General features: G+C 43.8%; 1 protein-coding gene across 4 annotated transcripts in view; it reads left to right on the top strand.

Annotated features, from left to right (window-relative positions):
* VAMP4 (vesicle associated membrane protein 4) overlaps positions 1-27,021 on the top strand; it is a 104,331-nt gene that overhangs the window by 8,013 nt on the left and 69,297 nt on the right. For all 4 annotated transcript variants that reach the window (XM_030206695.1, XM_030206697.1, XM_030206694.1 and 1 more), the window contains exon 2: positions 26,393-26,498. In XM_030206695.1, the coding sequence (XP_030062555.1) occupies positions 26,433-26,498 (66 nt within the window). In that variant the 5' untranslated portion in view covers positions 26,393-26,432. The remainder of the gene's footprint in view (positions 1-26,392; positions 26,499-27,021) is intronic.

Genomic DNA, 27,021 nt, shown 5'->3' on the forward strand with positions numbered 1-27,021 from the left:
TAGTATTCAATGCTTCTTGTACTTTAATCTTGAAATAAATCCTAGGTGGACACTTTTCTTATTTATGTTTCAATGTTTTTTATTGACGACATTTTCACACAGTGAACAATTAACCCAATATGTCAATCTTCAATCAGTCCAGCAACCAAAAAACAGTGAAATTATTATGTTTCTTACAGTCATCAAAATGTTTTATCATTTTCTTTCCCCCCCCATCTCCCTCTAGCTAATCTTCAACAATTTTGAACAATACATTTTATTTCCCCTCTTGCGACCTACTTAGACTATGACAATTAGTGCGATGCTCTCTCCAGCGTTTGCTAGAGTTACAAATAACTCTTCATCTGTATGACAGCTATCCCTGACGTCAAAAAGAGCCTTCGCACACTCAAACTTCCAATAATACTCCTTATATCCCCTCTCCGCTCCCCTCCCCCCCCCCCCCCCCATCCTGTTAGCATGGTTTGGGCCTTAGCTCATTTTATCTCCTTCATTCCCCCATGGCAGCCCATTGAGCACTTGACTTCGTGCCCGTGGTGATATCATGTTTATGTATTTTCCCCAAACACTCAAAAACCTCCTTTGCCTTTTCGGTGTCATTCTTGCCCCTCTCGCTTCCCATAGCATAAGTTGGTGCATCTTATTCCGCCAGTACCAGTAGGAGGGAGGCATGTCCATTACCCAATGGTTCGTAATAAAATTTTTCCCCACTATGCAAGATTTACTCAAAAACAGCTGTTCCCCCTGAGTCCCTACTCCCCACTGTCCGGGATTACCCAACAGCATTCTATCAAAAGTGATAATTACCGAATACCCAAGTACCTCTCTCATAAATTTGCCTATTCTCCACCAATAAGCCCTGATGGGCCTACACTGCCATATACAATGCGTAAGGGTTGCACCCCCCTGCCTACATTTTGGACAAGTCAGTCAGTGTCACTTGTGCATGGAATGCCCTTCTGGGAGAGAAGTAAGCCCTGTGTAATATTCTGTATTGACATTCTTGTAATTCTGCACTATGTACCACCCTCGGTATGCCCATCAATGATTGTTGTAGATGTCGCTCAGAAATTGGCCGATGTATTTCGGCACCCCATTTTACCGCTACCTCTAATATCTGCCTTTCCGGTTGCCCTTTCTCTAATTCCCTGAAGAACCGAGATACTGAGACCTGTCCCAACGCATCTCCCTCCAGAAACTCCCGCAGCTTTGTCCCAAAGCCTAAGGGTCAACCCCTCTTTCGGCAGACTGTGCACTGTTTAATCTACCCCTCTACAGACCCCCGTGGGATCCTTCCACACGGAGGTGTACAGAATTCTAATGACAGTCCTTCCCATGGGTATTGGTGCTGGGGAGGCATCAGAAGGCTCAGTTCAAAACTAATTCCCATAACCACTGCTTTCTGGCTTTCTGGATCTAGGTGTATCCTGGGCCATTTATGTTCCCACATATATATATGTTTTTAATCTACTCTTTGTGGTTCAGTGAGTGTGGCTTATTTGTGTATAGCAGATAATAAGGAAAGAGCACATATAATACAGTATGTAGGAATAAAGACAAAGATAATTATCAGGAATAAGATTCTGTTTAATCTTACCAAGATAAAGTCTTCAGTTTAATACATACATCTAGGTTCAAATGCACGGAGCTCTGCTGTCGGTCAAGTATTGAAGAAGCTTCTAACTTCTCTGTCTGAATGTTAGCTCCTTTATAGGCACAGATCTCAATTGAAGCTTATGGCAGTACCTATTTTTTCATCTTATTAGCCAATATCTCTGTACCAATTTTTTTCCTTTTCCGGCAGATGTTCATTTGTACCCTTTGTACCATCTTGTACCAACTTCTTTCCTGTTCTAGTTATTTTGAAACATTTCTTTTCCGGCCAGGTGTCCATCTGTACCCAACTGTCTTTTCCGTATTCGTAAACATCTCTTGCTTTAGCTATTTCAAAACCTTGTACCATTTCCGTTACCCTGAACATCTTGTTTTTATCTTTTATAGAAACATCCAGTTTCACAATCTATTTTTATATAATCTTATGACCTGTGTGCCATGTTATAGAAATACAAACTTCATTTTTCAAACCATTTTATCCATTATTCTATCATTATTGGTGCTATATTCCATCACAAAGTTGTACCTGTTGGTGTCAAGACTCATTGTTCTAACCTGCCTTTTGCAGATTCTCTAATATGAAATCATTCGCTTGTTATTTGGCCTAGTCTGTACTTTTTCAGTTGTTTTTGGCTGTGTGGCTTTGCCCACCACTATTCCAGTGGTCGGTCTGAAGCCAGGCCACATATTAACATTCCCCTCTTCACCCTATCCCATAGGGTGACACCAGGGTTAATGTACCATGGTACCATCCATTCCAGAAGGTATTCTGTAAGGCCGTCTATTTTTCTGAGTCTTAATGTAAACCGGCACTGTCAGATTTATTTGGTTTCAGATTATCATCTTGGCACCATTTCAATCATTTCAATTCAACTTATCTACACCTGTAGTTATACAAAAACTTATAGTAACTATAATAATATATTTCTTCAACCCTTTAATATGCAGGTTCTATCTTATTCTTACCTATGTGAGTATATATTGTTATTAATCATAAATTCTCTGGTTATATACTGATTATATCTTAAGTATATGTTTGCATAGATTTGCATTGATTATGTTGGCATTGACTCATTTATCACATCATCTCATAAAGCTTTACATTGTTATATTGTATCCCTGTGTGCTATTACCTGATTATACAGTTGCAGACATCTCTCTAGTGTCTCTAGCATTTGCATAGCGATTGGTCCTTCTCAGAGGGAGATAGTCCAAGGTGTTATCTCCGGTGGTGTTGGGAAGGAGATTTTCGTACAGGACATATTGTCCTGTTGTTGTCTTTTTCATTATTGCAGTTTCAATTAAGCGTTCTACTAAGCCTCTAGCACAAGGGATTATGCAACATCCTACTAGTACAAAAATTGCTACCACTATGATTATGGTCGTGGCTGCTGAAATGATAAATGTTTTCCATTTACCAAAAGCTCTATCCAACCAACCAGTCCAGGATGTGTCAACACCAGAGTTCTCTGCCAATTCTTGTGACAGTGAGGTTAAGCCTTCCAAAGCTCTGGTGATTGATCCATCTGGAGCAGTATTGTTGGGGATAAAGGTGCAACACTGTGTACCTATTTTCCGGCACACTCCGCCTTCCGATGCTAAAATCTGGTCAAGAACTAATCTATTTTCTAACGTCATTCTGCTGGTGGCGTCTAATTGCGCTGCAATTCCTTGAACTGCATCTGTAGTGTAGTTCACAAATCTCTGCTGGTTGTAATATATATAGTTGATCCAGTCTAAATTTTTATTTATAGTAGCCCACCAAAAGAAGGCTGATTCGAATCCTGCAGCTATTTGGTTTCTGGCTTTGAACTCATCAGGAACCCCTCTTGGAACTCCAATGGCATCTATATAGACTCGATCATCAAAAGATCCAGGCATTGCATTTCTCTTCACTCGTGAGGAAGAGCTGCTATGAGGAGGGAGCAAAGAGGCTATTATAATTGGAATTACCAATTTGACTAAGGCACATCTGCCTGTCCAACTCCTGTGAAGTGTATGGTGGATAGTACGGGTTCCACAATACCACCATACATCTGCTCTCGCCTGCGAAAACTCTGTGAGATTCAGATTTCGCAGAGTTCCTTTTTCTAGGGTTGTGTTACAATTGGTCAAATTTCCCAGAAACCGTGTATTTTTCACCCCATATCGTTCCAGACATGTATGATATCTGGTTGCAGGATCTGGAATCCTGAATGCGGGTGGAACCCTCAGCCGAGGGGGTAAGTAGGGGTGGTGCTCGTCAAGATGTTGACAAGACTTATTCACTTCAGTTGTTACCTGAAGCAACTCTAGCATACACCAAAAACCATCTGGATCATTGTGAAGATCTAAAGGAAAGGGAACTACTGTTGGTTCTGCTCTTGCATGGGAACAAAAATAACAATTAGAGACATTCAAACTCTTTGTAGTATAATGCGCCCATTCAAGCCACAGGTTTGTTTCTCCAAATCCTGTTTCTAATGCCATCAAATCTTTGGAATTATTAATTGGCACGATCTGGTAAGGAATCTTTACTTCTGGGATCTTTGTTGGCATCAAAGGATTCTTTTCTGGTTGGGCTGGGGGTGGAACAATCTTGAATTTTCCAATAGGATCTCTACCTGTGGCATCAATTCCTAAGGAATAAGTTCTGTATGTAACAGCCGTTACTCCTCTGAAAGTGATAGCCACTTGATTACACTTGGTCATTGGACAAAGGCCATTCACTCGCAATTTCATAATGGAAATGCTCTTTTTGAGATCTGGAATCTCACTACCTGAGTATGGAACCCATGAACCTGTATACCACCATACTTGCGCCCAACCTCCGCAATTGGAGAAGGGACACAGGTATACTTCAAAAGCTGACAAATATTGCTGCACAGGATGTTCCCCACACATTGTATAAGAACATACATCAAGGGTTATTGTGGTTGTGTCCTTGGTAGTGAGTAATGTTATTTCATAAGTGGTCGTAAATTGTTGCAGAAAATTTTCTAGATGCTGTGCTCCTTGTATCATGGGCATGGTGAGCACACACAACAGGAGGGCTAAGCACTTCATGTTGGTAGTTTTCATAAGCAAGCACTGTATCAAGATTGTACGAAGGGTAAGTGACGGCTAATGATTAAGGTAAGCAACAAAACTATCCCTAGGGTCTTAGCAAGAGCTGCTATCACAACAATCAGTATTCCAAAATATATCAAGGCTTGATATATCATTAAGTGTGACTTGGGTATGGGGGGTAAATTCTAATAGCCCCTCTTTCAATGGGATTGGGTACTTCAAAGAGACTATATATTTCCAACGGTCCCAATCCAACCTCTCTGAGAAACAGAAAAGGTATCCAATCAGTGTCAAGTACGGCGTATGTGAATAACCAAAAATCTACTATATCACCAGTTTCTGGTCTTATTAGGAGATCGTCGGTCTGTTCAACTTGTAGACCCAAACTTCCTCCAAACAATACCAGAGTGTGAGTAACTGTTCGACTGGGGCCGAGTGTCCAATTCTCAAGTAAAGGTTCACACAGTGTCTGATATCGAGTGAGGGGATCCCAGTTGGGATTGTCTTCTGGAGCGGGGTCCCAATGGGGAAATAATAATTCACGAGGATCTAACAGGTACTCTGGGGGTACAGGGATTACCTGTTCACCTAAATTGAAAGGCGACAATGGTGGAGATTCTCTTCCACGGGACATTGAACGCACAGATAAAGTATCCCCTCTTGCGTTCAAATGGCGGACAAGAAGGGCAGCGAGAACGGTCAGCGATCGGCGGTCACCACTGTTTAATCTACCCCTCTACAGACCCCCGTGGGATCCTTCCACACGGAGGTGTACAGAATTCTAATGACAGTCCTTCCCATGGGTATTGGTGCTGGGGAGGCATCAGAAGGCTCAGTTCAAAACTAATTCCCATAACCACTGCTTTCTGGCTTTCTGGATCTAGGTGTATCCTGGGCCATTTATGTTCCCACATATATATATGTTTTTAATCTACTCTTTGTGGTTCAGTGAGTGTGGCTTATTTGTGTATAGCAGATAATAAGGAAAGAGCACATATAATACAGTATGTAGGAATAAAGACAAAGATAATTATCAGGAATAAGATTCTGTTTAATCTTACCAAGATAAAGTCTTCAGTTTAATACATACATCTAGGTTCAAATGCACGGAGCTCTGCTGTCGGTCAAGTATTGAAGAAGCTTCTAACTTCTCTGTCTGAATGTTAGCTCCTTTATAGGCACAGATCTCAATTGAAGCTTATGGCAGTACCTATTTTTTCATCTTATTGGCCAATATCTCTGTACCAATTTTTTTCCTTTTCCGGCAGATGTTCATTTGTACCCTTTGTACCATCTTGTACCAACTTCTTTCCTGTTCTAGTTATTTTGAAACATTTCTTTTCCGGCCAGGTGTCCATCTGTACCCAACTGTCTTTTCCGTATTCGTAAACATCTCTTGCTTTAGCTATTTCAAAACCTTGTACCATTTCCGTTACCCTGAACATCTTGTTTTTATCTTTTATAGAAACATCCAGTTTCACAATCTATTTTTATATAATCTTATGACCTGTGTGCCATGTTATAGAAATACAAACTTCATTTTTCAAACCATTTTATCCATTATTCTATCATTATTGGTGCTATATTCCATCACAAAGTTGTACCTGTTGGTGTCAAGACTCATTGTTCTAACCTGCCTTTTGCAGATTCTCTAATATGAAATCATTCGCTTGTTATTTGGCCTAGTCTGTACTTTTTCAGTTGTTTTTGGCTGTGTGGCTTTGCCCACCACTATTCCAGTGGTCGGTCTGAAGCCAGGCCACATATTAACATCACATAGTGAGAGAGCTGGTGATAGGTCAAAATCCCCGATGGCCCCCCTACACATTTATATTGGAAGTAAGCTATGGAAATTTAAAGTCCTGCAAAACCAAGTGGGGTTCACAATTTCCACAAAAGTTCAACAGCACGAATGGAAGTGGAAAAGAGATCAACTTCAAGAGATCAAACAGAATACCAGGATAAGATGCTCCAAAACACAAACACAACAGAATTCTGTTTGATCTCGAAGCTGAGCTCTTTTCCACTTCCTTTCGTGCTATGGAAATTAAAGTACCATCTTCCTGGAGAAAACTTTCTAGTAAATCCACTCCCTGTTCCTGGAGATTGCGGAACACTGCATTTTCTCTCCCAGGTATGAAATCACTGTTACCCGCAATTGGTAAGAGACTACTAACTGTCAGATCCTGACCCCACCTTTGTGCCAGATCCCGCCACGTGTGCCACAGCGGTCCCAGCAGCATACTGTCCCTGACCCTTTCGGGCATTTGTCCCTTTCTCTTAACATGTAATAGGTAGTTCAAGTGCCAGGGATAAAAATACACCTTCTCTAATCCCACATCCGTATAAGTAGTTGTGTCCAGGATGCAGTCCCGCAGATGCCTCAAGAGACATGCCTGATTATATGCCCACATATCTGGTATTCCTAATCCACCCTTTCTCCAATTTCCTATTAGATACTGCCACTTCATCCTGGGTTTTTTGCCGGCCCAGCAGAACGTCACCACCAATCTTCGCAAAGCCATCACTTCTCGCTTTCTCAAGCGCAGAGGCAGGGCTTGCAGAACATAAAGCCATCGCGGGAAAACTATCATTCTGAATAACTGTATCCGTCCCATTAGGGACACAGGAAGTCCTGACCAACGGGACAGTTGTTCCTGTGTATCCTTTAAGAGCTTAGTGACATTCAGATCATATATTTGTTGGGTACCCATTGGGAATTGTATTCCCAGATACTGAAAGGACCCCCAAGCCCATCTTATAGGGAACCTATCACCCCATTCCCCCTCAAGCTCTGCATCACTAGCTAACGCTTCTGATTTCATAAGATTCAACCGAAACCCTGAGAAGTCCCCAAATTCTTCTAAACTTTCCATGAGGTTCGGTAGGGAGCGCCCTGGCTCAGTAATTAATACCAACAGATCATCCGCGAAGGCTGCCGTCTTAAAGGTATACTCTCGTACCATCACCCCTCGGATATCTGGGTTATGGTGGATCTCTAAGGAGGGGATCCAGCGCCAGGATAAAAAGTAGTGGTGACAGTGGACAACCTTGTCTCGTGCCTCGTCTGATCGGAAACCAGTCAGACTGTAGGCCATTCACATATATCTGAGCCTGTGGGTCTGTATACAAAGCTCTAACTGCCCTAGCGTAAGAACCCGTGATGCCATAAGCCTTCAGCACTGCAAATAAATAATTCCAGTCTGTCGAATGCTTTTTCCGCATTGAAGCTTATAAGCAGGGCCGGGGCCCCATCTTTTCTTACCTTCTCCAAGGCGGCCCATATCCGTCGCATGTTTTTAGCAATTACCCTCCCACATGTAAATCCCACTTGAGAGTCTATGATCAAAGATGGTTAAAACCTCGCTAATTGGTTCGCCAAAATCTTTGCTAATAATTTTAATTCTGTATTCAGCAATGATATCGGCCTATACAAGTCTGGCTTTTCAGCTGGCTTACCTGGTTTGGGCAGCACGCTAATTTGCGCTCTATTGAGATGCCCTGGCATCTGTCCCTGCCGTATGACTCTATTAAACACTGTTGCCAATAGGGGGCTTATCTCACTGTTTAGAATTTTATAAAATTCATTCCGCATGCCTTCTGGCCCTGGTGCCTTTCCTAATTTACTCCATTTAATTACTAGTTCAACCTCCTCCTCCGCGATAGGAGCATTTAACACCTCTGCATCTGCTTCCAAGATCTGTGGCAAATCTATACTATGTAGATATGCCTCGCTGGGTCTCACTAGGTCCTCCTGCTGTGTGTACAATTGGCCAAAAAAGTCCCCCAAGATTTTGACTATGCTCTCATCATTATTTACCCGTGCACCTGTACGATCCTCCATGGTGAGTATTTTCTTAGCGCTAAACCTCTTATTAGCGAGTCTGGCCAGAAATCTTCCACTTTTATTGGCGAACCTGTATAACTGGTACTTGTAATATGTATTCGTTTTCTGCGTCCTCTCCTGTAAGAGTTCATTTAGGGCCTGTTGTGTCTCCAATAATTGCCTCCTAGTTCCCAAATCATGGTGTGCCCCATACTTCTTCCGCAGGGCCACTACCTGTCTCTCTAACCTTATCACCTCTCTGTTTCTAGCCCTTTTTGTAAAGGCCTGTTAAGAGATAATGTCTCCCCTGAGGACCGCCTTCGCGGTCTCCCAAAAGAGCACAGGGTCTGCCCTATGTTGTTCATTATGACTGCTGTATTCTCTCCATTTCTCCACCAGGAAAGGTAGGAATTGAGTATCCCGATATAAATAGGCGGGAAAGCGCCAGCCCCCCATCTGAGGTCTTCCCTCCCCCATCCGGATCTGCATTCTCACCCAGGCATGATCCGAAATCATTATTGGGCCTATCTGTGTCTCCTACTTTTGTGAGCAACTTTCTTGAGATCAGTATATAGTCTATTCTGGACATTGTTTGGTGTGCTCTGGAAAAATGTGTGAAATCTTTTTCTAGCGGGTGTAACGTTCTCCACACATCTACCAGTTCTAGCATGTTACATATCCTAGAAGTACCTCTCTCCCGTCTGGCCAAGTCTTTCCCTTGTTGGTTTAGATCTGTCCCATGCTGAGTCTATTACGTCATTCAAATCTCCTCCCACCACCACTGGTAAGTCACAGAATGCATGGATTTTACGTGTAATTTGGGTAACAAACTTCTTGTCGTACATGTTTGGAGCATATATATTGCAAAGCAGAAGTGGTTGTCTCTCCACTACTACTGAGGCTAGGACATACCTCCCCCCTCTATCGGCCACCACCTTTTTAACCTCTATGCTCAGGTTTTTCCTAATCAAGATCACCACTCCGCCCTTTTTCCCCACCGCTGGGGCATCATATAATTCCCCACCACCACCACGTTTTCATCTTCTCATGTTCTTCCCTGGTAAGATGTGTTTCTTGTAAAAATGCTGTTGACACTTTTTTGTCATTCAACGCTTTCAAAATGTTTTGTCTCTTAACCGGGGAGTGAATGCCTCCCACATTCCAGGTCATATACTGCAAGGTTGTCATGTCACTCCTCTCTCTGTACAGTGCTGTACCTTCAATGACCTATATTCATTCTTTTTTCACCGAGAGAGTGTCCCAGCCTCCACCCTCTCAGCCCTTGGGGAATCCTTATTTACTTTCCCTTGAGCCATCCCTAGGACCATTCCCATACTTCTCCCTTTCCAACCATATGCATACAGGTATTCCCCCCCCTCCCCTCCTCCCACCCTCTCCTCCCTCTCCTTCCTCTCCCCCCCGCCACACCCTCTTCCTGCCTCCTCCTGCCTATTGGCATGACCTCCTGTATTCCAAGGCTGTGGCGCCTCTTACGCATATGGCTCTCCCCACCCATCAGTCCCAGCCCTTAGTCCTTTTGCTCACCAAACCTCTGTTTTTTACGGCAAGTCCAATGAATGCGTCCATACTATTCATGTCCATTTTGGCCACACTCAGGTCGGACCGCCATCTTACAATATCTGCTTCCTGTGCACGTGAACTTTGGCAGCCAGCAGCTAGTGTAGTGTCAGTCTCTCAGGAACCAAACAGCAGAAATTAACAACTTCTTCTGCAACTTCAACTTCTGAACCAGGCAAACTTCTAACTCTCTGCTCTGTGTACAAGCTTAATTTTGCTGCTTCTGGGAACTTTTATAACAACAAATCTTTGATGCGACCTCATTGCCCTCTTTTAACTCCCAAATGGGCTCTTCTCTCCTCTGCAGTCCACCTTCAAGTCCTCAGCCTTCACGCTCCTTTGCAAGCATTCACTCAACATACAAGTCTGCCTCTTCCGCTTTCTCAAAATATACCGCTTGTTCATTTTCCATCAATTTGAGTTTAGCCGGGTAGAGGAGACTAAATTTATACTTGAGCCCAAATAGTTTGGTACACAGTGGCGCAAAACTTTTGCGCGCCGCAGACACTGCTGTGGAGTAGTCTTGAAAGCAGAGGATTTTTCTCCCGTTATATTCCAGATGCTTTCCAGAACGCAATTCCTGGAGAATGAGCATTTTATGAGCGTAGTTTAATATCTTAAATATTGCCACTCTGGGACGGCCCGCATCTTCCCTTCTCTGGCCTAGTCTGTGTGCTCTTTCAACTCTCAGCGCCGTCCCCAGGTCCAAGTTTCCAAGAGTTTCCGGCAGCCATTTCTCCAAGAATGCACATATGTTTCGCTCCGGTAAGGCTTCGGGCAACCCCACAAGTCTCAGATTATTTCTCCTCGAGCAATTCTCGATGTCGTCGAGCTTCACCTCCGCAAGGCGCGCCCTAATTCGTGGTTGCTCTTCCGAGACCTTGGTTATGTCGTCCTCTGCCTGTCCCACACGCTGCTGCACCACTTGTTTTTTTTTTTTTACATTTCTTTATTTAAATATTTCAGTACTTCACCACAAAAAGTGAATATGCAATCGGCATTATTTAACATGAAATAGGAAAAATAATAAGTAAATATCTTAACAGCCAGTTTGTCCACAAATTAAGAAATTAGATTCTAAGATTAAGAAAATTCAAAAGGAAAACAAATAAAATTCAATGGATGCTACCTCTGGTTCAGACCCCAACCTGCTAGTTAGGGAGGGCTTACTACATTCACATCAACTCTTGCATCAATAAATTCTATTAACTGTTTTTTGTTTACAAACTGAAAATGTTTGCCCTCAAGCATTATATTACAAAAACAAGGAAAATGCAAAACAAAGTTTGCTCCCAATGCCACCACCCTGGGACGAAGTTCCAAAAAAGGCCCTTCGTCTCATCTGTGTAGGCCATGAGAGATCTGGAAAAATTCGAACCTTTGAGCCCAAAAACAGATTTTCTAAATATCTCAGGAAAAGTCTTAATACAGCATTCCTATCAGGCTCCAGCACAAAAGTGACAAGCAAAGTTAACCTCTGAGTAACTATTTCTAGTGCTTTCAAGGAAAGAAGTAAGATTCATTCTCTCCTCCACTGCAGGGAGATTTCCTTCCACCACTCCAATACTCCCGATGTAATGCGCCTGTGTGATGGGGGGGGGGGGGGGGGGGGAGTGAGTTCTTGTCCATTCCCAGAATGTCCACCATATATTTTTTTAACCATTTCCAAAGGTGAAATTAACGGCGATTTGGGAAAATTAAGAAACCTAAGGTTAAGTCTTCTAGTCTGATTTTCCAGGTATTCCAGTCGTTTATGTAGGAAATTTATTATCTTTAACCAAAGCTGTTTCTACAGATCCCATTTCTTGAATTTTAATATCCACATTTCCCAATTGCTGGGTTTGCTGTGCAGTCATTTGCACTTGAAGCAGGGCAGCCTCAGAAAGAACTTTAATATCAACAGTATTCTGCTTTAAAGTAGTTTGCATAGAGGTTTGAATGTTGTAAACCATGTCCCATAGTGACTCAAGCGTCACAATTGCTGGTCTAATCACTCCACTAGCCACAGGAGGAGATTGAGATTGATCCTCAGCACGAGCTAACTTAGAAACAATAGCTTGGGGCAATACCTTTGAAGCCTGTTGTAATAATGTTTCCCGAAGTTGAGAATCTGTCTCCATTGCTGCAGTCACTCCCTCAGACAGGACAGGTTGAGCCATTTCGGCGTCTGTCTCTGTTTGAACTGCCCGCAATTCTCCTGCAGGCTGGGGCGGTGCAATTTGTTCCACAGGGCTCAAGGAAGCCCCGTTTCCACTCTCTATCGACTCCGAGGAGCCGAGAGTTGCAGAGGGGGTCGAAGTTCCCTGAGGACCCGGTTGCAGCGTGGAGAATTGTAGAGTCGTTTGCTTCATCGTTGAAGAGGTCCCAGGAATCGAGGGATATTCCTTTACCTTTCCCCTCCGCTTCTCCATTGTTAACGAGGCAACAGAGGCACCGAAAAAAGCTCACTAAGACGACAGCCTCCAGGAGCAAACTCAGGTGCATCCATTCACAGCGCCATCTTGGCTTCCCGAAACCAGCTGCTGCACCGCTTGTAGCTCGTTTAGCATCTGCGTGTGTCGCTCTGTCAGCCCTTCCAATTTGTCCAGGATTAGCTGCAGTTTGGCTCCCACCGCCTGCTTGACCGCCACCTTCACCTCCTCAGTAATCTCCGCTGCCCACAACGAGCTTGGCGAAGGTGAGGCTGGCATGGCTCTGTCTGCCATTTTGTTGTCCGCAGCGCAAGTTTTCCTTTCGGATCCTGGCGAGTTGTTTTTGCCGCCATCCATGCTGCCTCGACTTCTGCCAGCGCCCAGCGTTATCACAGTGTTCCCCCGAGAACTTTGGTGCAATATTTTGATGGGTTTGAGGCGTTACGAGTGCAGGTTCCGTCAGGCGCCCCGGAGCAGTTCTTCCTTGCGTCTTCACTGCTCCATGCCTCCACCGGAAGTCCTCACTTTTCTTATTTATAAGATCTTATCTGCTGCTATCTTGGACAAATGTCAGCCAAAGTAGTTTACAATAACAAGATCCCAAACATAAACTACTAAAAACCTAATACCATCTGAAAGTTAAGTCCCAGTATCTCCACCAAAATCCCAACATTTGATCCACTGGTAAAAGGTAAGCTTTAAGCTTCCCCCCCTCTAAATATCAACATTTTAACCTTATTATGCAGATCCAGTGGGAGAATATTAATAATTTTGGGGCAGCTACAGGAAACATCCTAGCCCTCCAGCATTCCCTGACACAGTTGGAACTGACAATAGATGCTCTTGACTAGACTGTAAAGACCTCAATGGGACCAATGGGAGTGTACCATTCTAATTTCTCCCTAAAATTAAGTGGGATGATATAATTTGTCAACAGTAAAAGTTCCCTTTGCCTTCTCAATCATAGGGAGCTAATGCAATTTTTAAAAAGTGTGCATTCTCTCCCCCCCCCCCCCCACACACACACTTAGTCCAGTACCAACTGTGCTGTTGCATTTTGAAGGATTTGAAGCTCCTTAATAGATTTAGCTGAAAGAATCCTTACAATGTAACTAGTCACCTGGACCACAGTAATGCAAGAAGGTACAGGTTTACACAAGACTAATGGGAACTTCTATTACCTCACTCCCTGTATCACTTGAACTCTACTTTCCTGCTGTTTTTAATGCATTATCCCTTGTAAAAATGTGTATCAACTTTAGGGCACATATTTTACTGAGGTTTTAGCACGTATTATTATTTAATGTAGATTTTTAATGCTAAATACATCAGGATATCAGCTTACTGAATTGTGCTGTAAAACATGTTTGTTTGTTTTTAACATGAGTAAACAAAAATCCACACCAAAAAGTATCACAGATTTTTAGTCACTTTTACTATGTTTTGTTTATTTTTTTATATACCACCTGAAAGCTATTGAAGCAATGTACATTCAGGTACAGTAGGTATTTTTCGGTCTGTGGAAGGCTCAAAATCTTTGTTTGTACCTGAGGCAATGGAGGGTTAAGTGACTTGCCTAAGATCACAAAGAGCTGCAGTAGGATTTGAACCGGATTCTCCTGGTTCTCAGCTTACTGCTCTAACCATTAAGTTACTCCCCGTGGAATTTTTTGGTTGATCTCAGAATGTGGCCATGTTTAACAATTTTTTTTCTCTGAAAGCACTCATCTGGTCCTTATGAACTCTTTCCACACCTTTGCAGTTATTCGTTCTCCATACCTACTTCTTGTCCAGTTTCTCTCTGCCACTGATATATTTGTCTTCTGCTGGCTATCATCTGTTGCTCCTAAGTCCATTCAAAGCTTTACACCCTCCAGGAAGGGGAGGTGTGTTTTGTTTTTAACTTCTGGGATAGTGAGGGAAAGCTGATTGAGGGGGCAGATGGAAAATGGGCAAGTGTATCAGCTGCTTACTCTTCCCCCTCTTAGTATACAACCGTTATAGCTCTTTCTGCTCTCTCTGGTGTCATTCACATCAGGGCCTTGTTAACATTTCCTTCTTCTGTCAAACATACCCGTACAATTATCACTATTAATTTCTTTTCTCAGAGGACAAGCAGGATGGTAATATCCACGCTGATAGATGATATTTGACGAAACCTGGTTGGCACATGCTCCCCAGCATTCTTCTAGAAGGTTTTGGAAGCGGTCTACCATGCATGTGTGCACCATTATATGGCTCCTGCTCAGTATGTGTCGTCTCTTCCCCCCCCCCCCCCACCACCACAATTGAGCACTGTGAATGTGTTTCCTCTCTTTTCCAGAGCTTAACTCATTGAGAGTTTTTCTATCGCATTGGGGTAGTTCTGCTTTGCTTATGGTGTGTAAGTCCCTCATTCTGGGCCAATGTTTTGTGTCTCTCCCTTTTATTTTCATTACAGGTTTTCCAGCACATTTTCTTTTTTTTCTGAGGCCCACTAGGCTCCATTAGGCCTCGGATACCTGGTTGGGGACTTTTTGATTTTTCTCTGGTTATTTTTTCTAGCATGTCCTAAAAATCTCCTAGTGGCCTCCCAAGGGTGAGAAATGATTTGACATCGTTGTCAACGCCAAGGGGCTCTGATGCCACTGAGGCATCAAGGTCACTGATGTTCTTGAAGTGCCCCTGACATGAGGGTCACTTACCCTACTGGGACCCGAATGGGGTGCGCCAGGCTCTGTCAAGTGTCGTGACTTGAAGGACATGACCAACTCTGTTGAGCTCCAGCCTTCATCAATGGCAGCTCTCAAGGAGCAGCTCTGGGCCATGCTCCAAGAAGAGATGGGATGTCTTTATGCCTGGCCACGGCATCAAGAGCATTGATGGCAGCAGCTTAGGTTTGGGACCAAAAGGTTACTGAACACTGAAAATCCCACAAGGTAATCTTATGTATTGCATTAAAACTAGTTTGTTCATCCCATTGTCTGTCTAGCCTGCGTCCTTCTCCTGCTTTTTGGTCTGTCGGCAGCTTAGGTATTCCAGTCTATTCTATAGGTCCATGCACTACCTGTTGGGAGCACATAGATGCTGAGGCTTTGAGGAGCATCAGAACTGATATGCAACAAACCAGTGTCTATCTCCAGCCCCTTGGGGTGATGGTAGTCTACTTGGGGCACTGGAGGTCCCTGATTCCTTGATGCCCCCCAATCTCAGGCCTGTCCATGATGTTAGTCATGTGAGGCAGGCAGAAACACAGACATCATAAAGTGGAAAAACAGATGAACATACAGTGGTGGAAATAAGTATTTGATCCCTTGCTGATTTTGTAAGTTTGCCCACTGACAAAGACATGAGCAGCCCATAATTGAAGGGTAGGTTATTGGTAACAGTGAGAGATAGCACATCACAAATTAAATCCGGAAAATCACATTGTGGAAAGTATATGAATTTATTTGCATTCTGCAGAGGGAAATAAGTATTTAATCCCTCTGGCAAACAAGACCTAATACTTGGTGGCAAAACCCTTGTTGGCAAGCACAGCGGTCACACGTCTTCTGTAGTTGATGATGAGGTTTGCACACATGTCAGGAGGAATTTTGGTCCACTCCTCTTTGCAGATCATCTCTAAATCATTAAGAGTTCTGGGCTGTCGCTTGGCAACTCGCAGCTTCAGCTCCCTCCATAAGTTTTCAATGGGATTAAGGTCTGGTGACTGGCTAGGCCACTCCATGACCCTAATGTGCTTCTTCCTGAGCCACTCCTTTGTTGCCTTGGCTGTATGTTTTGGGTCATTGTCGTGCTGGAAGACCCAGCCACGACCCATTTTTAAGGCCCTGGCGGAGGGAAGGAGGTTGTCACTCAGAATTGTACGGTACATGGCCCCATCCATTCTCCCATTGATGCGGTGAAGTAGTCCTGTGCCCTTAGCAGAGAAACACCCCCAAAACATAACATTTCCACCTCCATGCTTGACAGTGGGGACGGTGTTCTTTGGGTCATAGGCAGCATTTCTCTTCCTCCAAACACGGCGAGTTGAGTTCATGCCAAAGAGCTCAATTTTTGTCTCATCTGACCACAGCACCTTCTCCCAATCACTCTCGGCATCATCCAGGTGTTCACTGGCAAACTTCAGACGGGCCGTCACATGTGCCTTCCGGAGCAGGGGGACCTTGCGGGCACTGCAGGATTGCAATCCGTTATGTCGTAATGTGTTACCAATGGTTTTCGTGGTGACAGTGGTCCCAGATGCCTTGAGATCATTGACAAGTTCCCCCCTTGTAGTTGTAGGCTGATTTCTAACCTTCCTCATGATGAAGGATACCCCACGAGGTGAGATTTTGCGTGGAGCCCCAGATCTTTGTCGATTGACAGTCATTTTGTACTTCTTCCATTTTCTTACTATGGCACCAACAGTTGTCTCCTTCTCGCCCAGCGTCTTACTGATGGTTTTGTAGCCCATTCCAGCCTTGTGCAGGTGTATGATCTTGTCCCTGACATCCTTAGACAGCTCCTTGCTCTTGGCCATTTTGTAGAGGTTAGAGTCTGACTGATTCACTGAGTCTGTGGACAGGTGTCTTTCATACAGGTGACCATTGCCGACAGCTGTCTGTCATGCAGGTAACGAGTTGATTTGGAGCATCTACCTGGTCTGTAGGGGCCAGATCTCTTACTGGTTGGTGGGGGATCAAATACTTATTTCCCTCTGCAGAATGCAAATAAATTCATATACTTTCCACAATGTGATTTTCCGGATTTAATTTGTGATGTGCTATCTCTCACTGTTACCAATAACCTACCCTTCAATTATGGGCTGCTCATGTCTTTGTCAGTGGGCAAACTTACAAAATCAGCAAGGGATCAAATACTTATTTCCCCCACTGTATGTCCACAGTTAAAAAATAGAGTTGGAAAAAATCAAGAAAAAAAGTAGTATACTAAAAAGACTTTAATAATGTTTAATTCATTTGCTGGTACAAAAGTTGCATACCTGATGTGGCCATGTTTCAGCTTGTGCTTTCTTCAGGGGCATATAATATTAACTTAATGAAGAATCTCAAATTTAATTGTAAAAATTTGAAACATCCAGCAATGATATTGTCAATTCATTTCTGCAGTTCAAAAACTCTGTTGAGAAAATGGGCATTTTCCAAGTAAAGTGACCCCTTATAACCCCAGACTGGTGGCTTCTTAAAATAGTTCGGATGGGTTACACTCTTCAGTTGGGAAGACTCTCTCCAAATAGTCCACTGAGAACATCAAAATTAAGCTCTCTGCACCAAGAATTGCTTACGAAGGAACTCTTCCTTTTTACAGGCTAGTGTGGTTGAACCTGCTCTATCAGAGATTTTATTCCAAGCTCTTCCTGTTCACTAAGAAGGGATAGGGATTTCATCCCATCCTTCTCCTGAGGGCCCTGAAATAGTATCTGGCTCCAAAAAAGTTCAGGATGGTTTCCTTGGGCACCCTTATACCCATGATACAAGAAGGAGATTGGTTATGCTCTCTGGACTTCAAGAATGCTTATACCCATGTAAGACATAGGAGATATCAGATTGGTGGTAGAGAAACCCATTTCCAGTATCTCATATTGCTGTTTGGCCTCACGTCAGCATCAGGAGTTTTCATAATCTACCTAGCAATTATCGTAGCATGTCTACACAGATGGGGGCTGCACGTGTTTCCCTACCTGGCCAAGTGGCTGGTGAAGAACACACATGATATTCACTATCCTCTACTACTAAAGAAATTTAGAGAAGATTTTAGGTGGATGGATATACAAACCATCTTCAGAGGAAGGCGCAGAAAGTGCACTTGACCATTCAGGTGCTGGAGCTACTAGGATACGTCATAAATTACCAAGCACCAACAAATTTAAATTATACAAATACTTATATTTAGTGCTTTCGTATGAACTTAATTCAATCCACAGATTTCATATAATGAATTAAAATGGAAGGAAAAAAGCCTCAGACTCTTGCATCTATTAACTTAGAGATCTCATTTACATGATTGGCTAAAAAACCTCGTTACTAAATGTCCACAAAGAAAAGCTTTATATAATTCAAATCACTTATGTGAACGTTCTTAATCTTGCAGAAGTCGTATCCAAAATATTTTGCATTTTCTGATCAACGGTGGCCAGTGTCTTGTCTCTCGTGCATTTTCTAAAACACACAAAACAGTAAGGAGCAATGACTAGTGTACTCAGTTAAACCATAATCTGTCAGCAGCGCATCATATCTTAATAATATATTATTTAATATCATTGAACTTCTTTCCTGTTCTTCTAGTTCTCGAAGGTGGCTTGGAAAATCCCAAACAATTTCGTTATACCAGTTGTTGTTTCATCTCTTCCTGTTCTTACATCATGTCCTCTGAAATGGCGTTCAAATATTTCTTGATTCCCTACATAGTGTAAAAAAAAAACAGTTTTCAAATTCAAAACTTTGGACCCCTCTGCACTCAAATGACAGATCGGTTATTGCTCTTGGCTTTTCGATTACTGGGCCCTTTGAATGGAGCAAGTTACCATCTGGATTGAAACATGAGACTTGCTAGCATTTAAAGACCGCTTGAAGGCACATTTACTGTGTTTGGCCTTCCATTGTCACTTTTGGACATATGTAATTTTATGCCTGGGACATTTTTTTCTCTCCTCCACATGGGATGCAAAGGAGTCTTACTTATGGATTGTTTTTTTGTTGTATTTATGATGCTTGTATAGTTTGTATATTTTTTGTGCTTTTTTTTATGCCTCACCCTGGGTTCAGGCAGATTTTGTTGTTGTTTGCCCACTCCTGATGTGGTTAGGCAAGCAGACAGTTTACTCTGTAGGTAGATTTGGCTCAGTGGATATGAGTAAACTGCACGTCATCAGCATAGATGTAGAATTTTTTCTCCGAGGACAAGCAGGCTGCTTATTCTCACACGTGGGTTGATGTCTGCGTTGGCCCGAGAACCGGCATTTTGCCATAGCGAAAACAAATAAGTTTTGCTAGAGTCTTCTGGCGTGCATACAGTGCGCATGCGTGGACTGACTTCTTGCCTACTGCGCGAGCACATACCTCAGTTCTCTTTTTTTTCCCCGCAGCGAGGTGCGACAGGTTCCTCATGTGCTCCTTGTTCATGCTCGGGAAAAGAGTCTTCTTTTTTTTCTGTATTTTTTGCGATTTTTTTTCACGTCTGTTTGCTGGTTTGTTTAAAAGAAAAAAAGAGCTAGGATTCCTTTTATTTATTACATTTGTACCCCGTGCTTTCCCGTTCATCGCAGGCTCAATGCGGCTTACATAGTAACAAGAGAATACAATTTGTAGTATCAGAATCAACAAAGGAGGTATGTGGTAGGACAAATGAACAAGGAGTAAATGGGATAAAAGAGGTATGAGAGAAAGGATAGGGATAGGTAAGGAAGTGGAGCGATAAAAAAGAGGTAGGTGAAGAGCATGGAGGATAAGAAGGTTGGTAGGAGGTAATTTCTGGGTCATTGTTAATGATTAGATGAACCGGTAACTGGATGTGTTGATTATGTTTGCTTATGGTAGGTCAAGTCGTTCGGGTAAATCTGTTTGAATAGATGGGTTTTCAATAGTTTCCTAAAGGGAAGGTATTCACTAGTTGATCGAATGTATTGCAATTGTGATGAAGTAAACATCCATCTAATGCTTTTACTGTTTTCCCTTTTCTCCCCAGTACTATATACCATTGCTGATACATTCAATGTATCATTCAAGGAGCTGTTTGTAGCTCCTTCCTGGCCCTCACCAGTGGTTTGGTTGTGGGTAAGGGTGTCTGGTGATCAGAGAGTAAACATCGTCTATGCGCCACAGATCACTTGTGCTAGACAACATACCTATTATTTACACAACTCTGTGCTGTGGGGCTCTATGGTAAGGGGGGAGAGGCTGGATGGGCATCTCTGTTCAGTTTCTCCTTAGTTCTTTTTTCCTAACTTTTAAGTTTTCTTTGTTTTTCGACACGGCCGGGTTTCTCCTTCTTTTTGTGCCCCTTTTTCTTGGCACAATAGAGTCCTTTGATTTTGCCAGAGCCGTTTTTCCTTCCATGCCATTGAGGACACCCAGCGGCTTCAAACGTTGTACTCGGTGCAACTGGACCATCTCAGGTACCAATACTCATTCCTGGTGTATAAAGTGCCTTAGGCCCGACCACAGCCCAGCTGCTTGTAATATAGTAACATAGTAGATGACGGCAGAAAAAGACCTGTACGATCCATCCAGTCTGTTCAACAAGACAACTCATATGTGCTACTTTTTGTGTATACCCTACTTTGATTTGTACCTGTGCTCTTCAGGGCACAGACCGTATAAGTCTGCCCAGCACTATCCCCGCCTCCCACCACCGGCTCTGGCACAGACCGTATAAGTCTGCCCAGCACTATCCCTGCATCCCAACCAACAGTCCCGCCTCCCACCACCGGCTCTGGCACAGACCGTATAAGTATGCCCAGCACTATCCCCGCCTCCCAACCACCAGCCCCGCCTCCCGATCTCGACTAAGCTCCTGAGGATCCATTCCTTCTGCACAGGATTCCTTTATGCTTATCCCGCGCATGTTTGAAATCCGTTACCGTTTTCTTTTCCACCACCTCCCACGGGAGGGCATTCCAAGCATCCACTACTCTCTCCGTGAAAAAATACTTCCTGACATTTTTCTTGAGTCTGCCCCCCTTCAATCTCATTTCATGTCCTCTCGTTCTACCACCTTCGCATCTTCTGAAAAGGTTCGTTTGCGGATTAATACCTTTCAAATATTTGAACGTCTGTATCATATCACCCCTGTTTCTCCTTTCCTCCAGAGTATACATGTTTAGTTCAGCAAGTCTCTCCTCCTACGTCTTGTAATGCAAATACCATACCATTCTCGTAACTTTTCTTTGCACCGCTTCAATTCTTTTTACATCCTTAGCAAGATACGGCCTCCAAAACTGAACACAATACTCCAGGTGGGGCCTCACCAACGACTTATACAGTAATCTGTGTCTTCATATGAAGAAACGGACCCAAGTAGCTCGAGAAGCCCAACAAGAGAAACGTTTTGGGGCTCGGTCCAGTCCTTCGACATCGGTACCGAGGTTGGCGTCGTTGACATCGAGGGACACATCGATGTCAGGAGCAGAGGTAATGGCTGCTGAGAGCAGTGAGGTGTCGAGTGGGTCTCCACCTGTCTCGAGGCCTCCTGCTATACCCCGAGGAGACATGAGGATTCAACATTGTCCTCGGCACCGAGCGAAGGCGAGGAAGCACCGTCACTGATCTCCTTTGACACACTGTGCCGGGAGCTCCAGGATGTTGAAGGACTTGGCACCTGAGAATCATCAGCACTGAGAGGAAAGCTCCCCCTCCATACAGGAGGTGCCGATGCGCCGGCCTCTTAGCAGCCCAGTACTTACACCTAAGCCTCAGCAGATTCTGCCACCGGCTGATCTACCAACCCCACAGCATTCTCCGATGGTGGCTCTCGACAAGCGCATCCAGGCCTTACTTCCAGAGCTTCTGGAAGGACTGCTGCGCCAGTCTGCTTCGGTGTCAGGGGTGCTTGCGCCTTCCGTGCTGTCTGCTGCAGCGGCGTCTGGCCCTTCACCTGCGGTGAGGTCCCTGTCCTCTGTACCGCTTGCGGCACCAGTGTCTGCTGCCACCCAGGTCGACTCCCCTTCGATGTAGGTGGAGGAAGCTTCGCCACAGTCTGCGCGGGTGTCTGCCTCTCAACATCACCGTCGAGGCAGGCCCAGTCTGAGTTCCCTTAGGGAGGTACTATCCGGTACTGAAAAGGAGCGTTCGTGGGAGTCAGAAGGAGATCCCAGATACTTTTCTTCTGATGAGTCGTATGGGATTCCCTCTGAACCTTCTCCTCCACCTGAAAGGAGACTGTCTCCTCCTGAGAGTCTTTCCTTTACATCTTTTGTCCGGGAAATGGCTACAGCTATTCCTTTCCCTATGGAGGTGGAGGATGAGCCCAGGGCTGAGATGCTCGAGGCCCTGGACTATCACCTAAGGAGGCTGTGATGGCTCCTCTGCATAAGGTACTGAAGGAAGTCATGCGGAACTGGTCGTTATCTCTGTCTGGCCCCATGATCCCGACGAAAGCCGATTCCCAGTATCGGATCCATGGTGAATCTGGGTTACAGTTGAGCCTATCTTCCTTCCACTAAGTGAGTCTTCTGCCACTTTCTTTCAAGCTGACATCCATGACGCTTAAGGACCCATAGTTCTAGGGAGAACCATGGGGAACGTTTGTTTGTAGAGTTTAGGGCCTTCTTTAGAGGGGCCATTTTTTCTAATTCCATTGCTAAGTATGCATTCCAAATATCAACCTGTTCTGACACTGTCATCATCTTTCCATCCACATGGTGTAGCACAAGGCCTCCAGAAAGTTATCAGCAGTCAGATTTCTTGTCTGGTTTCCTTCCAAACTTTGATTAGACCCATTTGTTTTATGTGGTCCATAATAGAAAATTTGATTAGAAAGTGATCAGTCCATGATAGGGGTGTTATCTTAATGCCTCCAGCCTTGTATTCAAAGACGTCGACACCTTTGCAGATCACCAAGTCTAGTATATGGCCCTTTTCATGGGTTGGAGATTTGTTCCCTTGAATAAATCCTAGAGCTGCCATCGTATCAAGGAAGGTAGCAGTAGTGATGTCTTGAGTTTAAATATGTAGGTTAGTCTCCCATGATCAGTAAGCTAGGGTAGCTCAGGGTTACCTCAGTCACCAGATTCAGCAGTTCTTGTACAGATGATGCGTTGTTGTGAGGTGCTCTGTAGACCATGAACAGCTACACTGGTTCCTTTCTCCCAGCTGGATTAGGAGGCATTCTGATTCAGGTGGGGAATGGGGACTCTGCACAGTTTGATTGTCTCTCGGATCAGGACTGCTACCCTTCCACCCCACTTCTCTTATCTTGGTTGGTGCAGGATAGTGAATTCTGTGGGGTATAGCTCAACCAATGGTACTCCTCCGCTTTCATCCAGCCAAGTCTGAGTTATTCCCAAGATGTCTAAGTGGTATTCACTGATGATGGTATAGATCATAGGGCATTTTTTGTTGGCTGATCTGGCATTTACTAGGCCCAAGTTCCAAAGTACTGATCTGTTAGTTGTGGTTTTAGGGGTTACTTGTTGGTGATAGGCAGGTATTCATGTGGGTATAGCTAGATAAGAGTTTTGCCTGTTGAGTTTGTGTCCTTCAGGTGGATGGGGGACTCTGTTTTTTTTTTCACCCCCAAAATTACTGGGATGTATAAAGATCTTTGGCCAAAGCACATTCTTGATAAAGTAGGTAAGATTACAGAGCTCTCTAGCTATTCAGTATAACAAAAAACCAGTTTGTCTTTGGCAACAATTATTAACAGTGGATTGTTATTTACGCAGACAGTACTTGATGAGGGTCTGAGTCCCTTTGAAGTAGGAAAATTGAGATTCTCTGATATGTCAGTAGAACTGCTTATTCTATTTATATTTTGTACTTTTAAATCTTGAAACAAGGTAAAATAGTTTTTAAAATGTACATTATGGTCCCCAGAGGTCAGATGTCAGCTTTGACTTTGGTCTGGTTCTGGGTTCCTTTCCCTGGTCCCAGGTGAAATTCTGAGGAGCAGTGGGTTTTGTTGCACAATAATACAACACACAAGTGTGGCTTGGAAAAAGGTATTTTATTTAGAAATAGGCATACAGAAAGGTATTTCAGCTGGTTCTGTGTGTCTGAGTCTGCCTGTCCCTCTGATTCTGTATGTGTGTCTTTCAGTGAATAATTGTATGTTAGGGCTGCAAAGGGGGATGTGTGTGGAATGGTTCTCTGAGAAAGATTAGTTGTCATTGCCACTCTGCGCAGATTATTCCTCCCCCCCTCCCCCCAATTCCATTAATTTTGTGTAGGATTGTAACTCATGTTCTGCGCAGTTAAACCCTTCCCTTCTATGGCTTGTAAAGTGCAAAGGGTTTCCTAAAATGTGAGAAAGTGAAGGGAACCTTGACATTTAGCGGGTGTCTGTGGCAGATTAAATAGGTCTTGTGGTTATTTGCTGTCGTATTTTCTTTGTGTTTCTGTCTTTGACCTGCCAATGTGATTCTTTCCATCATGAATTTTTAAACTCCTGATTTATTCGTCTGCGCATCCAGCTGGTGTGCGTTCTGCATTCGGGACTATAGTTGCTGTAATTCCTGGTAAACTAATTTAAAGCAGTGTCATCCAAGACCCCAGTACTAAATAGTGCAACACTGATGTTCACTCCTTGCTTCCTGTTTTGATGAACCCCAGTGGAAATATTGGTCTTAGATGAAGTTTTGGCAAACTAATATGTAACTAAAAGTAGATTGTGCAATGAAATGGGGGCAGTCTGTCTACATCATATTTTACGAGTTGGGATAACATGGAGGCTTATTTTCGAAAGAGAAAAATGCCCAAATTCCGACCTAAATCGGGAGATGGACGTCTTTCTCTTGTGGGTGCCCAAATCGGTATAATCGAAAGCCGATTTTGGGCGTTTCCAACTGCACTCCGTCGCGGGAACGCATAAAGTTGATGGGGGCGTGTCGGAGGCGTGGTGAAGGCGGGACTGAGGCGTGGTTATTGGCTGAGCAGAGATGTGCGTGCTCGGCCGATAATGGAAAAAAGAAAGGCGTTTTCAGAGAGAATTTAGGTCACTTTTGTTGGACCCGTTTTTTTCACGAACAGGTCCCAAAAAAGTGCCCTAAATGACCAGATGACCACCGGAGGGAACCGGGGATGACCTCCCCTGACTCCCCCAGTGGTAACTAACCCCCTCCCACCAAAAAAAAAAACGAATGTTAAACACTTTTTTTCCAACTTGTAAGCCAGCCTCAAATGTCATACCCAGCTCCATGACAGCAGTATGCAGGTCCCTGAAGTAATTTTAGTTTAGTTAGTGCTGTGCGGGACCCATGCAGAGAGGAAAAATCAGAAGAAAAAAAAAAAAACAAGCAAGTGCAGTCAGGGACGTCTAAATTACCAGGATAGTAAAAGGGGGGAATCGAACCAGCAACCTTCTGATTACAAGCTCAGTGCTCTAGCCAGTGAGCCACATTATTCAGGTGCTTAGATGTCCTTCCCTTTCCATTAAGTCCCTCCAAGTTTCTGTCAGCCAATCACCGTTGTTTAGCTGACACAGATGTCAGCTAAATGAGCTGTGATTGGCTGACAGAAACTTGGAGAGACTTAATGGAAAGGGAAGGACGTCTAATCAGTGGTGCACTGGCTAGAGCACTGAGCTTGTAATCAAAAGGTTGCTGGTTCAATTCCCCCTTTTACTATCTTTTAATTTGGACGTCCCTGACTGCACTTGCTTGCTTGCTTTTTTTTTTTCTTCCGATTTTTCCTCTCTGCATGGGTCCCGCGCAGCACCAACTAAAGTAAAATTGCTCTGGGGACCTGCATACTACTGTCATGGAGCTAGGTATGATATTTGAGGCTGGCATAGAGGCATCTCAGGGGGACCAGTGCACTACGAATGCTGGCCCCTCCCATGACCAAATGCCTTGGATTTGGTCGTTTTTGAGCTGGGACGCTTCGGTTTCGATTATCGCTAAAAAACAAAAACGCCCAGCTCAAAAAACGCCCTAATCCAATGTATTTTCGAAAAAAAAGATGGACGTCCATTTTTTTTCGAAAATACAGTTCGGCCTGCCCCTTCACGGACCCGTTCTCGGAGATGGACGTTTTTACAAATGGGCGTTCGCGTTCGATTATGCCCCTCATGGTGTGTACAGGCATGTACACGTCTTGGATGAATCCCGTCATAAAGATAGTTAAAAATACTAATAAATCTGTATTACTTGAAATCAGTTTCTGGTGTGCAGCTGTTCTTTCAGTCTGCGGCAACAGAGAAGAATAAGGGGTTTTGGTTACTTGTTTCAAGAAGTGGAGTTAAACAGGGCTGTGGTTTTTTTTTTTTTTTTTCCCAGGCTGTGCTTCCTTACCTGGACACTCTCATGAGCAGCAGATATGCCTCCCAAGTTCAAGCGCCACCTGAATGACAACGATGTCACTGGCTCAGTAAAGAGCGAGAGGGTAAGTTTCCTGGCGTTACTGCCACTTTGCCATAGATACTTTTCCTGATCTTCTCCCTGCCTTTATCTTGAAGATCTGACTGAATGCTAATTGTTGATTCTTTGAGACAAGCTGAAGACTGAAATCCTCACAACATAGATGATGTCATCTGATGGAGTCCGACATGGGAACTTTACTCCAGTACTGATAGACAGGACTTTTGAGCTGCTTCAGCTACACTGATGCTGTTGCATGGGACTGCCCCAGTCTTAGGTTTTCTGTGGAGATGTTATGGTGGGTTTTCTTAAATGTTTCTCTCAGTGCGTGCCCATTTCTTTTAGTTCTAGGTTGCCTTTAGAAAAGAATGTATAAAACCATAACAACCTTTTTGCCACCAATAAAAGTGTCTGCCTGTTGCGGCACTGCTTCTTATATTTCCCCCCCCCCCCCCCCTTTTTTTCCATTAAAGGCAGCCTGTAGCTAGGGAGACCCATGATGTGAGGATTTCAGTATTTTGTTTATCTTCAGGGAAATCAAAATTATT

This window comes from Microcaecilia unicolor, chromosome 6 (genome assembly GCF_901765095.1).
Source record: "Microcaecilia unicolor chromosome 6, aMicUni1.1, whole genome shotgun sequence".
Classification (NCBI taxonomy): Eukaryota; Metazoa; Chordata; class Amphibia; order Gymnophiona; family Siphonopidae; genus Microcaecilia; species Microcaecilia unicolor.